Source organism: Amphiprion ocellaris, chromosome 11 (assembly GCF_022539595.1).
Source record: "Amphiprion ocellaris isolate individual 3 ecotype Okinawa chromosome 11, ASM2253959v1, whole genome shotgun sequence".
Lineage (NCBI taxonomy): Eukaryota > Metazoa > Chordata > Actinopteri > Pomacentridae > Amphiprion > Amphiprion ocellaris.
Genome location: NC_072776.1, coordinates 7,495,952 through 7,512,112, shown reverse-complemented (window position 1 = coordinate 7,512,112; position 16,161 = coordinate 7,495,952). Strand labels below are relative to the sequence as shown.

Here is a 16,161-nt window from a genome sequence, read left to right as displayed (position 1 = left end):
CTGATAAATGCAGCATACACCTTAAAGTGGGAGCAAAACTGAGAGCAAGAGATTAGATCTTGTGCTATTATTACACATCTGTAGCAACAGCAGAGATGTGAAGAGTAGAATCCAATTTTGGACTGAATCATTGCCTTTCTTTATATTTCCTTGCTGTCGCAGCTGAATCAAGGCAAAGGTCTAATGCTGCCAGGGCCTGACATGCTTCAGAGGTATTTGCAGCAGAAGAGTGCAGAGATCAATGTCCTGCTCCACAACATCCAGTCCCTCATCACCTATCAAAAGACTGTCAGTCGACGGAAGGTCAAGCCCCAGCAAAGCCTCATCTCACAGATGGAAAGACGGCAGCTGCCAGTGAAACAGCAACGGTCTGCCAAGAAGAACCCCTAAAGCCAATGATGTCCTTGAATGGCGGTTTCTCATTTGTGTGAAGCGACTAGAAAGAACTGCAGCGTTCCCGGAATTTGAATTTAATGACAAAGTCCATTTTTAGAAATAACCCCAGAAGCATTATTAACCAGTTTTAATCAAAATGTCCATAAATAGCATTACTGTACACATCATTTTACATGGGACACACCAGAGCAAATGTCACAATGATAGTGTCCCGTTACTTCTGTTAGACTCTGTGAGGACCACTAGGAAACACAACCTTGAATCACATACAGAGCAAAACTGATAAAGTCAACAGTCCGTATTTTTTTTAAATCAACCCAGTTATATAAAAGAAAAACGTATAAAACATAATATTTCATTGTCTTTTTCGTTTTTTTTTCACATTTACAACAAAACATTCGCAAGAAAGAGCTGGATAAACATTTAAGAAAACAGCTGTGTGGATTTTGCTATGATTAGAGGGGAAAACCTGTTGGACCTGAAACACCTGTAGCACAGAGGAATAAAATATTATGCAGCATTTGTTTTGTCATCCTTCCAAAGCCATCAAGACTATCTGGGCATCTGCACGCGAGCCCCCATACTGGCCATTAGCTACCTGGCTGATGAGCAACTGTTCAGTAGCTCTATCTGTGCACCTAAAGTGTCCTTGTCTCAACACCCCACACCCACTTAGTGTGCAAAGTCTTTTTATGCAAGCAATTTGTTGTTAAGAGAGACGCAGCTGTGATCGCAAATCCACCTTATTCAAGATGGTATTCCGCTACATGAAAGCAACCATAACCACAAGCCTTTAGTTTAAGTCAAACAAAAGGATCAACTCAGTACCCCAAAACTTACTCTCCACCTCCCAGTTTGTTATAGACCACAAGATAAATACCTGAACTCTTCATACTTGCAGCTACTTGGGCCTCAGTTTAAAAAAATCTTTGGCCTTGTGCAGAATTATTATGCCTTTTTTTTGCCTTCCCATCAGCACTCCTGGTCTAGCATGCAGCTCAGGTGCAGGGTTCTGGTCATCTTGCCTCCTCAACCTCACAGCTCCTGGTCATGGCTGGAGTTGCAACATCCCATTGCTATCCAGGAGGTGTCCACCAGTATCGCTACGCCGCACATTACTTATTCACAGACAGCAGTAGGTTAATCTGGAAGAGAGCCGTGAAAAATGATAAGCGCTCACCGTGCCTTAGCTGATACACAGTGTGCTATTTAATGTTTCTTGACTGAAGTTGCTCTCAGCAGTTTTGGATGCTGCAAGCAGTATTACTACAACTATGCCAGGTGCCTTCAGGCTGTGCTAATCCCACAGTACTGTACCTGCTCCATAGATGGACATGCAATGATTTGAAGGTCTTCTCCACTGTATTCCTCCTGAAGCAAGGCGTGCAGTCTTTGGAATACCTGCTGGATGTTATTCTGTGGAAAAAAAGCCATCGTATTACTGAGCGCTGGAAGGAAATTAATACTACATTTCCATCTGGCCTATGTCCCCTCACTATCTTGTTTCCATGTCAACCACAGAATTTTGTTTCTCTCATTCAGCCTCACCTGGCACCTTGATGAACAGTACACAGGCAGCACTGAGGTTTCTCTATTAGAGTTCAATCACACTGGCAATTTATAGCTAAAGGCACAATCGCCAAGCCAAACTTAAGCAAGAGTCGCCCCAAGAGAAGATTTCAAACAAAGAATTATTTTCTACATCTCTCCAAAAATCACTAACATGTCTTTTAGGGCAGCATCTAACCATCACAGATGAATAAATGTATGCAATGAAAGGGATCTGACGCTTTGAGAGGTTTGTTTATATGATAATATCAGCAAGCACTTCAGTACAAAAGACCTGAGAGGAGATCTATAAGGAAAGAGAAATAAACATGCTTGAGTTCAGCTCTTCAGAGATACAAGTGAATAAGCGTTGATTTCTTCTTATTTAAAAAAAATACTGATTGGACCTAGAAGTGGACTGACATGGCATTCCTGCTTTACAAATACTATATGAAAGGATTCCTGGATTTCTTGAGCTTTAACAATGACTTAAAAAGGAACTGACTCAAGCAGCACAAGCTATATCCTAGCTTTTCCGCCACCCACCCGGACAGGCTTGAAAAGGATGAACTCTGTGTCTCTATTGGCTAAGTACAAGGACATGCTCTGTAAAGTGCTTGGCAGCTTGCTCTTCATCACCCGGTAGGTAGCCATCACTATATCGTTGATCTTCGCTGAAAAGAGAAAAAAAAAATGTACTGAGAAAAAAAAAAAAACAACAAAAAAACATTGACATGCCCTCTAGCATTTTCTATATGGGGTTTGATGAATTACGGTATGACGCACACGGCGTTTCCTGAGACAAATCTTACCTGGCTGTGCCCAAGGTTGCTGAGACAGACTATACGTGGGACCACCTTGAATAGCCATAGTTTTAAGAGCTGAAACCTGAGTGCAGACAGCCAAAAAAACAGCAATTTGAAAAGACTTAATTTGTGTTAGTTACGGTAAACCACACAAACAAGCACAAGAAGTGGTGCTGCCAGTTCAGCTAATTCAATTCTGACTTGAATTAGAGTAGTATTTACATAAATAATAGTAAAAAAAAAACTGAGTGCGAGGCTGGAAGAAAAGACAGCCGAATTGCTGCATTGAAAGAACACAAAAACGAGCTATGAAAGCACACGGATATACATATACACACACACGAATGCCTAGCGTCTGAATTAGATATCCTTTTTGAAAAACAGACATTTTATCTTGTCAGTTAAGTACCGAGACCTTCAGTGATCAGTGAATAAGCAAATGATTTTTTTTTTTTTTTGCAGAAAGGTTTTTTTAAAAGGTAAAAGCTGCAAAAATGAAGGTCAGGATGAGCTGTCGCTGCCTGAGGCCAAGTCTGCCTTCGCTCTAACAGTTACCTTGGTGAGAAACTCCTCAAGGTTCCCCACAAAGATCTGAGTCTGCTGCTGGATAAACTGCTCACAGCTGAACTTCAGGTGCCGGTCCACATCCTTCTTAGAGTCAATGTAGTGCTCCTTTATCTCTGGTGTTCCCTGGGGGCCACGGAGAAAAAGGCTTTAGCACTATCAAGTGGCGTTTCCCTTAGGCAGGGTGCTATCAAAGTACTTAAAGTGTATGGCATGTTTAGCAAAAAAAAAAAAAAAAAAATGGTGAAGGAAAAAAAAACACTACCTCCAACAGGAATTCAAGTATGGCGTTGTGACTGTTAAGTCGGAAGAATTTGGGAACAGCCTTAGGGTTCAGGATTTTGAAGGCAGCATCTTAAAACAAAGCAGAGATTTAATCTGGGCTCCTGTAGAATTAGAGTGCCCTCTAGTGCTACAAATTTAATATGTCCTTGAATGAGATGAGGGTGATAGAACGAATCTGCCCTGTGAGCCATCGGTTAATGTACATTATGGTGTTGGATTACAATTTCCACATTAATTGTTGCCACCAGTGCATGTGATAGGCACAAGTTGCTTAATGAGCATGAAAATGTAATGACTGGCTTTATGGAGCTGAACGCCAATGTTCCCTCTACCTTTAATTATCTTACCTCGCGTTTTTTTCAGGTCCAGTGAGATTTCCTTGATGGCAAAATCGGTGTGAAATGGGGCAATCTGTTCACGCATTATCAGCAGGTGCTTGATCAGGAAAAGTTGCCCATCTATTTGTGTCTACAGAAAGCGAAAGCACACTGTTAAATCCACACTGCAGGCTGCCAACACAAAAGGGCATCTGCTGACGATCCAAGCTACAGAGAACGTAAAAAGCCCAAACACAGTGACGATAAGGGAATATGTCTAATTAATAACCGTTAATTAACCATACCTGGGAAGAGACACGTTACTGTGACAAATAAGGCAGCTCGTGTCATTTATTGCTCAGCTAGCAACTAAAACACTGGAAAAAGACATCAACAAGAGGTGGCAATATATCCTCTGAGACTGATGCCGCTGCTTTAATTTGAAGTGTTAGGTTAAAACAGGCCAGTTAGTACAGATATTGACAGCAAATTTGAAGGTGTGAGAAGCTCATAAATAAAGCACGGTCTACTGAATGCTATGTAGAGCATAATAAAGCATCTTTTCAAATAAACTTTAAATGACATCCCATCTGCTTCAGTTAAGGATCTTGCAGCCTGAAAGAATGTTTTTATAAGCGGGAACTGGCCTTGTTTACTGTATAAAAAGCTATTTTGATAATAATAAAAATTTTAAAAGTTCAGTCGCAATGCAAAACCACACTCTGTGCTTAACCATGTGTGCCAACCTTGTTTTTAAGGATGATATCAGAAGCTTTAAGCAGGGACTGGATGCAGGCAGATAAGGCTTCTTGAGATAAACCCTGGAAGACTGCTCTCTGGAAAAAGACCAAGATTTGGTGTAAGAAAACAGATGAACGAGAAAATGCAAAAGTGGCAAAACTATATACTACACGTCCTGCTGCTCTATAAGTTAGACTCACATCTATACATCTGTAGAGCTTGGACAGACAAACCAGTGTTCGTCTGACAGTAGGGTACCACATGCCGTGCAAATCAGCAGGAGAGACAGTTGTCTGCAGACGAGATGCTTCAACACTGCCTGTATTTATTGAACACAGGAGGAGAAAGCCATCAGGCAAAAGACAAAAAGACTAACCGTTGTTAAAAAAGCAAGTGTTACAATCTGGAAACACAGACCAGCGTTACTGTTTCTTCTACTATCAGGATCCTCAAGCTGTACGTCAGAAAATAAGGACTCTTGTGACATCTGCTTCATTTGCTCTTCCTTCAAGCTCTGTGCAATTCTCTATTTGCGACAAGAAAAGTAAAAAACAAGAGTTGGTAGATGGAAAATGTTAAGATTCTGGAAAGGCATGTTTTTTAATTTTTGCCTTCAAAAGAGGCCTACAGGTTTTGAAGGTTAATTAACATTAAATTACTTGCAAAACAAGTTTGTATGTCGACAGAAAGTCAAACAAACATCAAAGAAATATTAAGAACATCAAGGAGATTTAATATTAACAAGAAAGTGTATAAGAAATGTAGAAGCTTTTAAAAATAAGCTAGGACTCAGTAGCATATTTACCAAGATGTGCTGATATTGACAAGAACAAAAACCCTTCATAGCCTCAAATTTGCATAATACAGTTTTATGCATTGCAACATTTTATGGAGTTGCTGTGATTCAAAATATTAAGAGGTTGGAAAGTCAATATTTTCCTCAGCTACAGAAAAAAAGTCTACAGGTCTTGGATGGCTTAACATAAAATGGAATTAAAGTTTCTGAAAACATTCCAAAAAGATTTTTGAAATACCAAAGAATATGGAAGCACAATCGGAGAAATTTTAAGAAAACTACATGCATGCAGAGCATTTTAAGAGCTTAAAAACAGGGGTCCAGACTCAGAGGCACATTAAACAACATGTCCAGACATTTCCAAGATCAAATACCTTCTGAGGCTTAAATTGACACTTAAATAAGACATAAAGTGTTTTCAAGGTAATGCAAACAGTTAGCAAACGTTGTGGTTTAAAAGTTTTCTGTGGGAACTTGTGATGGGCATTTTTCTTTGACATTTTATAGATAAAATTACTCAACAATTAAGAAAAAAGTATATGTTATATTCACTTCATGAAAATAAAAAATAAAAATATCTGTCTCTCTAGCTGCATCCAGGTTGCAACAGTAATGTATTTATTGGAGTTTATTTTTAGAAGACAAGTCAATTATTTTCAATATTTAGCAACAATGATTTTATAAAGAAATGCTCAGACACCTTCCAGCATAGAGTCCTTACCTCCATCATCTCCAGTTTCTCAGGGTAGGCCAGATCCCCTGGAGCTGGGTTGTAGCCTGTAATGTCGGTCTGGATGTAAATGTGAGTCCTGTAGACCAGCCTCTCCTGAACGTCTTCCAGCATCTGCTTGACGACTGCATCAAAGGCCCCCAGCTGAGCAGCTACAGAGAAAGCACATGAAGGTCGGTTCACAGTTTAAGCTTATATGTATGTGATGTGATGAACTCATGATGTGAGATCAGAAGATTTAAAAAAAAAAAAAACTGTTACATGAAAGCATCCTCAAGCGTCAAAGAACATATATTTTTCTCTCTTGTTTTATCCAAAAGCGGACACTGTCACTGGAGGTTGTCTTCTCAGAAACCAACCATGTAAAAGTGCACTGCAAGCTTAGATAAACATACCAAATTAGTAGTTTTGGCTAAATTTAAGGACTATGACAATATTTTCTTTTAGCTGGAAGGCCCAGACACAAAGTAGCTTTTGACAGAATCAGTCCTAATGTTCTGCTTTAATTGGCAAAAAGGCAGAATGTCGAACGGTTATTCATGAGAAACATGCATGGCTGCATGATATACAGTATTTTCCGCTGACAAAAGCAGCCTCTGCCTTTTGGAATATTTTATTTCCAGTTATTTTTGGCTCAGTCTGGAAACTATGTTAATTATGTTTATTTTTAAAATGGGACCGTTCGTATTAATGTACATTTCCATGTAAAAACGAGAGATTGTAGCCATACGGGTAATTTCCATCTCGTGTCCCATTGGTTGATCCCAGAAAGAAAAAGAAATTAAAGAAAGTAAGTAAGAAAGTAAAGAAATTACAATTAACACAATACCATAACTGAACACTTTTCTTTTACCCTTTGCAATCCCTACCCAGATCCTAACATGTCCTTTTTCTTTTTTTCTTCAAGAAAGGTGAGCGCAGCACTGCGCAGCAGCCGGAGCCGTCATTGGCAGGGCAGCTCAAATGAAATTTCGTTGTATATGAAAATGTGCAATGACCAATAAAGATTGATTGATTGAAGACGCACAAAAACAAGCAACAAGCGATAACACGTAGTGCACATAACAGACAAAAGCTGGGGGACCAAGGTAAGCAACCAAGCAGTAATTAATTAACATTTACACATGGCTATATTGCAAATATCTAATTGTTGCTATTGCACATATCCCTCCATCATTTTTGCACATTGCTATACTACACTTATCCCTCTGTCACTATATCATAAGATTCCACTACATATATCCTTCCGACTCTGTTACATATAATTGTATTGCACATTTCCATTTTCACTATTGCACATGATAACATTGCACATATCCCTGTCTACATTATACATATTTACCTTATACATGTCCCTTTAACACTGTTGCACATATCCCATTATCACAATCTCTCATCATCTTTCAGTCATGAAGTTCAAATAATGTAATTTCAAAGATTTTTTTTTTTTTTTAGCACAACAAAAGTACAAAGATGGAAATGGTGTCCAAAGCAATACACAGTACTGCATCGGTCTCCAACAACACTGGTACAGCTGCATTCCAGTAACTCAATTCTAACCTTTAAGAAGCTTTGAAGAGAGTTAAATCTCTGACCTACCATTGTTATGAACGTGGTCTTCAAGCATCTCATTCTTGAGGATGCTGCAGAGCTCAGACAGGGTTTCCAGATGGATGATGTGGATTATCAGAGGCCGGAGGACGTCATACAGCGACAAACATAACTTCTCTAGCAGCTCACTGTCAGAGATCAAAAACTATTTCATTGCTTTGTACCACTGAGAAAAGTCTAACATTGGACTTCCAGTTCAAGCGTCAACTTTTCTTCAAGGTGAAGATAAAGAAATGTGCTGTGTGAATTGCTTTTTCAAACACTAAACATAACAACTTGAAATGGCTGTTACAGATTTGAAAATGAGACACCTTAAGCAAACACACAGTGCCTGTACATGTGCTGATAGGTGGTGGTTCTCCTCTGTGTGTTTAATGATCATGTTACCAGTGAGGTGGGTGCAACTCACTCTAGTTTAGGTGTAGGTTTGGAGAAGAACTCATTGTACAGCTGGTGCTCATCCTGACACACATGCACCATAAAGGCACAGCCACTGCGAACCTGTACAAATACACATAATGATCACATGCTGCAGCGCCTGCAAATACTTTGGCTCCATCTCAAACAAACAAACTCTTTCACAAAAATTGATGCAGGCACCTACTGTATTACAGCAATCATTAACTAGATGCATAACCTTTTAAGAGTCATTAAAAGAAAGCTCCAGACAGGTGGTGTGGCTGTTATGATGTTTCACTGCATGAAATTCTGACCTTTAATTACGTCATTACGCTAATTATCAAAGTGTTTAAAGATGCACACGGGTACCAAAACCACACCAGGTTTGTCTGGGGTGTCACATTAGAATATAAATATTTTACCATTAATAACTGTGCCAAACTTTAGGTCAGGATTCTCAAAAGACAAAAGAAATAGCTCTATAATCCACAGCTTTATAGATGAGGTATGACTGAGGGTATACTAACAACACCCAGTCTCTCCACAGCAATTCACTTGTGAACAAAGTGGGAGAAACCTCCAGACGCCTGCTGTGCACAATCTCAGGTCATGCTCATTTATCATGTGCACAGCTTTGTGTCTCCTCCAAACACTGCAGAAAATATCCCTGAGGGCTCGTGCTGTCCATTCTATGCAAGCTCAAATGTCACCTTACTATATTGAAAGGGCAATTCCGCCTTTGAACTAGTCATGCCTTACCAGAGCGCAGTGGTCTTTGCAGTTTTGGTTGGTCAAGTCAGTAATGGTGGATGTAATGCAGGGACTCAGGAGCTGCTCCCTCTGGTCAAGATAGCACTGATGGATTTCATCAAGGAGCTGATGGTATCTGCTCGCATCAATATAAAGAAAGATGAGTTAATTTAGTGCAAGAACTGTGGGGAAAAAAAAAACAGCAGGGCTAATGTGGTGATTTTGTTCTGAAGAAATGCTAATACTCACTCTGGAATCTTCTCTGCTCGCTGTTCTATCTGTTCAATCAGTGACTGATGAGGAGGAGAAAAGGAAATAACAGCGTGATTTTATTAAAGAAGGTTATCTATGCAAAATACTGCCATGCATAGATTCAGTAGGTAGAGAAAAACATACTCACTCTAACTTTAGGTGCAGCTGCTCTAAACTTGACGTAGTAAAGTGTGAAGGCATTGTCTGCGTTTGCCAAACCCAATGGATCCTGTGGGACACAAAAAGAAATAAAGTCAAGTATTGATGCTGGACTAGAGGCTTACAGTGTGTCTCTTCACACAGTTAACTTTGTTAGAGGAGGAAATGGAATGTTTTCTTACCCTTTTTGTTAACTGGCTTGTGAGATTCTGCATAGTGTTTACAATGTGGATCTTCATGAAGTGCATAGCTTTAGAGAGACATTGTTTAAACTTGGCCAAATAAACCGGATAGTCCTTGAAATTGGGCTGTAATGAAGAGATAAGCAAGTGTTAGACACAATACACCGATGCATAGATTATACTACAGGACTAGCACAAGTTCATGAAAGGGAATTCTGGTTTATTTCAACTTGTCGTATTTCACATTAATGAGGCTGTTGTGTTATTACTGTGGCTTTAAATGTCATGCTAAAGTAAGTAAAGTAACATTTAGCAGGGGGGCAATTAGCAGGATCATGCTCCAATTTTCCAAAGAAAGCTGATATTTACACATATCATTTTAAACATTTGTTTTAAAGTTTGAATGAAAATAAACAGAAATTGGCTGCAAATTTTTCTAGCTTTGCATTCAGTTCAACCACTCATCGTCTTTTTTTCCCAGATGATTTGGGGGAGATGAAACATTATCTCCAGGACGGCAATGTTTAGCAAAGCTGTACGTTCATTAATTGCAATTTCACATGTGAGGTTACTCTCATTTATGGGCAAAAGGAGATTTTCTGGCATAAACAGGCCACACACTGTAGCAACAGTTTTCTTCCTCAGCTGGCAGCAGAGCAGTGAGTGCAGGAACAACACCATTTTCCTGAGGTATGCTGTTTCTGAGGATGTCCTGTTGTCTTTCTGCCTCCTTCCCCACAATGAAAGTCAACGTCACACACGTCAAAAACTAACATTCACAGAAAACCATGCTGACCATTAGGTCAGCCGGCAAGTATCCCCCGAATGCTGGTCCGTTTGTAGCAGCGAGTTTCTGTGTTAAATGTAGGTCAGATTGAAGTCAAATCCTTTAAATGATTCATGTAAAAATCTTCTTTGTTCGGTAAGCTGCAGGATGCTTTGGCTAAACTGCACCACTAGACGCCATTCACAGTTTTGTGCAACTCCTCATTTCCCTTAAAACTCTACAACAGAGACGAGGACTGCAAGGTTAGCGTGACACTTAGAGCCACAATAACGGAAAACGTAGAAACAAGCCAAAGCCCTCTTTTAAGTTATTACAAGTCATCATTTTGGTTTGACTTTTCATCAGTAGTAAAAAGTTTAATAAAATGAAAAATCACAAAATGCTAGCACAGTGGACACAAAGACGCATTAACTACATAGAGAGCATTCAAACACTTTGGCTTTTAAATGCGCAGAGAGCTACTTACATGTGAGGAAACATATTCAATGCAGTCATCCAATTTCGATAGCATTGGGATGAAACCTTCACTATTTACAGACAAGGTTGGCGAGTTCAATTTCTGCAAAGACGAAGAGAAAGTTTAGTTTGAAGCAATTCTGAAAAAAAACTCTTAGAGCACTACATCCTTTTAATCAAAATATCTTTTTTTCAAGTCAGCATTGCAACAAAGGCATTGCTTTTGATTTTAAATCAGGCCAAAGTGAAATATGTACAAAAAAAAAATTTAATCTGTAGGTTTTAGGAAGAAAATATTTCTTTTGGTACCATTTATTTTAACTATGATGTAAAGTTGGCTTTAGAATAATGTTTTTAATCAGGGACATAGGTGCTAATCCTAATAATAATTAAAATTAGATCTAATTAACCAATTAAATGACACATTATTTACACTGGATACTTTTAGTTATGAAATATTTCGGGTGTAGACAACAACAAAAAAAAACAACCTACTGTGTTTATGTTTTCCAGCTCGTTAAAATATGACAGTTTCTGCTGTATGCTCTCTGCCAGGTCAACAAGCTCTGACTGGGAAGAGACAAAACAACACAACACAGTTGAAATAATACAACAGCTGAATTTTAGTTCAGTCCAGGTCTCTCAAATAGTCAAATCTACATCTGTTTGCATGCATGATCAGCTAACTGTAAGAGTTAGAAAAATAACGAGAAAAACGTGCCGTAATAGGATGATATTTAATAGGTCACAGAAAGAAAGAACAGCTGACAAAAGAATGTTTGGGAGCAACTTAATATTCAGACAAGTTTTTATCTGTTACACAGCGCTCTGAATTTGATACCACACAGTCTTTCCGGCCATCTACATTGGCTCCTTCTGGTGTTACCACGGCTGTTTTAAGACAATTTTAACCCAGCTTTGACCTTATAGATGTATCAATTAATTCTGTTTCTGGTTTGAAGCGGAACATTGATGCTCACAAATACTGAATGCACTGTCTTTTGTAGAGTGTGAGGTAGAAAGACATTAAATTATATTACAATTTACAAATTCTGCACTGATCAACAATAAGCTTATCATTTCAATAACACGAGATTTCACAGATGACAGGATTGCATGCACTTTACCTGTTCTTTAAGGAGCTGTTCACAGGCCTCATGCAGGGCACCGGTCTTGTTGGACACAAACAGGTATTGTTTCTGAAGGGAGTCCAAATGCTCAAGTGCTGCAGTGACATCTTTTAGAATGGCATCGCATTGTTCCTGATAGCAGTTTAGCTCAAATCTGGTTTTCCTAAAAGGAAAGAAAACAGATCATCTCTTTGTTTCCACCAAACAAAATGATGAAGTAAAGCCACCTACTGATCCAAGTTATAAACGCCGAGGAGGTAATAAACTGTGTTTTTTGGGGGTTTTTTGCTGCTGTACTTTATCATGTACTGCAATGCACTTTATCCTGTTTTTACTTGTCTTTATTCTGGCTTGTTGCTGCTGACTGTTTGCACTGAAATATACTTGACTACATGAATGACCAAGATTGCTGCTAGTGTCCATGTCAATCTTATGTTTCGTGTGATATTTATTGTCTTCATTTATTTTTACTATTTATGTTTTTTTTTTTTATTGAGCTTTTACTGTTTTTACTGTTTTATGTGGTTTTTTTGTTTGTTTTTATTGTTACTGGAATGCTTGTGTAAACTGCTGCAAAACTGCTGCAAAAGAAATCGCCCTTCAAGGGACAAATAATAAAGTTGAGTTGAGCTGAGATTTGCATTGCAATTTCACAACAAAGTAAAGCATCCATTTGTGTTTCCACATTGAATGGGAAGCTGCTGATGTGCTCTTCTCTGTTTTTAGCATGCTGTACTTCACCAGGCACTATAGAATCACCATCACTGCAGATATTTCATGTCAGCTGTCAGTGGCAAAACACCTGTATCCCTGTTTACGTATGTATTCAAGAGGGTAGGGTGAAAGTTTAGCCTATAAAAAGCAGCACAGGAGGATATTTTAACCCTATTCTTTTTGATTACTTTTCTTTTACTCTCTGCTCACTGAAGACAAAGAGACAATGGTGTCCATATTCAATACAAAAAAAGTTTTCTGTCATGTAAGGCGTTCTGATCACTCAATATAAATTTTGCCTTTACATGCTTTAGTCTGGTTTCTGTCTAGAAAAATTGTCAGACTGTACAGTCATAGATAGATAGATACTTTACTAATCCCGAGGGAAATTCAAGTAATTCAAGTTTTACTGTATTTATTTGTGGAATAAATATGAAATGTGGGCAGTGAATCAGAGGTCTGAAACCTGACTATGAAGTGTGTGACAAACAAGCATTTTACATGAAAGCACATTGAGTTTACTTTTGATGTCTATCTGTTTTGTTTCTAATTTAACACTTCCAAAACTTTATTCTAAGCCCGTCCTCCTTCAGACAAGCCCCCAATCAATACACACAGCATGACACCACAGACAGAGGTACTGTTAAGATTTAAGTACCTGTATTTTGCGCTTTCATCTTGGTCCATGTTGGCCTGTAACTTGGCAAACCAGGAAAAAAACTGCAACACAAATTGGCAATAATATTACAACAATGCATCAGAAAGAATGAGCTTTATTGGCCAAATATGTGTATGCATGCAAGGAATATGATTCCAACTCTTTTTCTCAGAGTACTTACATAAAAAAGCACACACATGCATTTAAAATGGTTTAAAGAAAGAAACGAGCATTCAATTATTATGTACAGCAACAGATATATATTTAAAGGGGCATATTTAAAGTGAACCAGCAGCTTGGTGCACATTTTGCAGAATCTGATGATGGGAATAAATACAATTACTGATGCAGAATACATGAACATTTTCCTGTGGTGTAGTGAACCTTACTGTCTACAGAACTGTGTGATGTCAACAAAGACAGTCACCTGTTGTGCAGTTTCTATCCTGTCATTTTCCATATCAAGCATCTGGAAACCTTTGAGCAGGACATCCTCTGTTGATGCAGGAACAGTCGCTGTGAACGGGGACTGCAATGACCGTGATGACAGGCTGCACAAGTCCTCTATAGGCAACTGAAAAAACAACAAAACACGGCTCCTTATTTCTCATCGGGCTAGACATGCCTTCATTTGAAGCTAACTAGCTGGATAGCTTGACGTAGCGCAGCACAAAAACAAGCCCGCTAGACAGCCTATTAGGTGGCATTCCGTGACAACTTCATTAAAACATAATTTCAACACAGCGGAAAGGTAAATTAAGTTAACACAGGCAGCTTCTATGTTTAGTTAACCTTACTCGTGCTTTAAAAGTAAGTTAGCAACCGTGCTAGCTAGCTAGCTGACACCGGAGTCCCAGCTCACCTCTGAGGGCACAGAGAGCGTTTCAGCCGCAGCTCGGATCTCCAGGACGGAGTCCATTTGTTTCTCCGTGAGGGGAGCCGTGGCATCGGTGCGGCGATCCCACAGCGACAGTTTCTCCCGGGTTTCCTTATCTGTGAGGTCCAGGAGGGACTGATCCGTGGACGCCATCGTTACTTCGGACAGCACCAACGTCAGCAGCAACACGCAGCTACTTCCTGTTCCGGGAACGTGGGCGGGACTTCAGCTGCACTCAGGGTGCACTTAAAGGTCCCATAAGGTGAAAAAACATAACACTTTTATTGTGTTTAGTTGGTGTTATAAACTGGTGTCCAGTGAAATCTGCTTGGACATGAAGACGTTTACTTCTGCCCCTACAACTAGATAGCCTACCAGCTTTACAAGGCAGTGAGAATTTGACCTACTACACACATGAAATGCTACATATAACCACAAACTCATAGTTTTCCAACTCCAGCATCTGCGTAACTGAAGATCCAACAAAATACCATTATTTTTGATAGCAATATCCCCACAAAAAAAACATGGTGCTTGGTGTTAGCACACTGTGTAGCTTATTGACCTAATGTTACCATTAGCTAGAAGCAGCTACACAGCATGATGCTTCCACCACCATGCTTCATGGTGAGGATGGTGTTTGTGATGGGTCTCATCAGACCAAAGAATATTCTCCCAGTTGACTTCAGAGTCTCTCACATCCCTTTTTATTATGAGTTTTTTTTTTCCTTTAACATTAGTTTACTCTTTGACACCCTCCCATTACGCTTTGACTGATGAAGAAGCTTGCAATTCCTTTAAAGGAGTCATAGGTGTCTTGGCGGCCTCCCCTACTAGTTTCTTTCTTGCACACAGTCAGTTCAGTTTTGTAAAGATGGTTTGCTCTTGGCAGATTTAAGCATGTCGAATATTCCTGCCATTTCTTAATGATGGATAAAACTGTACTCCAATGGATATTCAGTGACTTTTTCCACTATCTATCCCCTGACTTATGCTTTAATAATCTTTTCTAGCCAGTAGTACTGATTCGCCAGTTACCACGCTTTCCAGATACATGTGTCTTTATACTAAAATCACGAGACACATTCACTGCACTCAGATGATCTCCATTTTACTAAACATGTGACGTCTAGCACCAATTGGCTGCACCCTTGTTGAATTAGGCGATTTACTTTAAAGAGGGTGAATACTTCTACCTATCATTTTATAATTTTAATTAATTCACATCACACTACTCACCCTTTGCCATGAAAGAATCATTTTTAAATGAAGTTGACCATGATTCAACGCTGAAAAGCAATTAAAGGGCAAGTGGTGTGTATGCTGGATATAACAGAATTGAACCAGCTACTTCCTATTTTCTGAGTATGCATAAATGGATCTAGCCGGTTTAAACAGCAAAAAAAAGGAAGAAAATATGAACATGCTTTATTTTGCAATCACACTGCATAGAAGTATAAGTTACTCTTGACCATCCCTGAACAAGTGGACATTCGAGTTATTACAGGGGGACCTGACTATTATTCTCTACTTGCCTTGAGCTAAATTTATTTCAGATACCACCTTACAGCTAAAGCCCATAATATTAATATTACAAAACAAACACCACAAATACACAAGCAGACCAATGTGGAAGATGGAATTTCAGGGTGGGACAGATATGGCATCAGGCAGCACATTAGACTAATCTATCACGAAATAAATTTGAAAAAATCCAGTCGATTTTTTTTCTTTTTTTGCATCTTGTCTGTAAACTAGTTTCTTTTCCCCATATACTCAATCAGAGTAAAACATTTATATATATCTGCCAACTTTTCTGTGCCTGTCTTTGTTTAGTCCTGTAGAATATAAGGAAGTGAAGAACATCAAATAGTTTGCTTAGATGTGTAGCATTTATGCCATAGTTTTTTTTTCAAACTAATAATGGAAAACAGTCACTGATTAAATATATTTACAGTCAGTGATGAAATCGTTGGAAAGACCCCGTAAATCTCAGATGAAAA

General features: G+C 39.0%; 1 protein-coding gene across 1 annotated transcript; it reads right to left on the bottom strand.

The window, feature by feature from the left end:
• Positions 1 to 508: 508 nt before the first annotated feature.
• Positions 509 to 14,344, bottom strand: cog3 (component of oligomeric golgi complex 3). The gene is made up of 23 exons (XM_023292500.3): positions 14,144 to 14,344; positions 13,709 to 13,855; positions 13,282 to 13,343; positions 11,907 to 12,072; positions 11,275 to 11,349; positions 10,790 to 10,882; positions 9,537 to 9,662; positions 9,344 to 9,424; positions 9,193 to 9,236; positions 8,953 to 9,079; positions 8,204 to 8,295; positions 7,783 to 7,922; positions 6,175 to 6,335; positions 5,075 to 5,183; positions 4,858 to 4,976; positions 4,663 to 4,752; positions 3,947 to 4,067; positions 3,580 to 3,668; positions 3,306 to 3,440; positions 2,757 to 2,832; positions 2,491 to 2,618; positions 1,714 to 1,812; positions 509 to 1,541 (listed from the first exon to the last, which is right to left on the bottom strand). Exons 1-23 carry the CDS (start codon positions 14,309 to 14,311, stop codon positions 1,512 to 1,514), a joined length of 2,478 nt encoding a protein of 825 aa, XP_023148268.1. The 5' UTR covers positions 14,312 to 14,344; the 3' UTR covers positions 509 to 1,511.
• Between the last annotated feature and the right edge of the window lie 1,817 nt (positions 14,345 to 16,161).

What these genes read in the sequence shown, in the direction of transcription:
- cog3 (XM_023292500.3), bottom strand. Translation starts at nt 14,311, where the DNA reads ATGGCGTCCACGGATCAGTCCCTCCTGGACCTCACAGATAAGGAAACC. An exon ending in CGCTCTCTGTGCCCTCAGAG is followed by an intron (nt 13,856 to 14,143) that starts GTGAGCTGGGAC and finishes TTGTTTTTTCAG; the next exon opens with TTGCCTATAGAGGACTTGTG. An exon ending in AGAAACTGGAGATGATGGAG is followed by an intron (nt 5,184 to 6,174) that starts GTAAGGACTCTA and finishes TGTCGCAAATAG; the next exon opens with AGAATTGCACAGAGCTTGAA.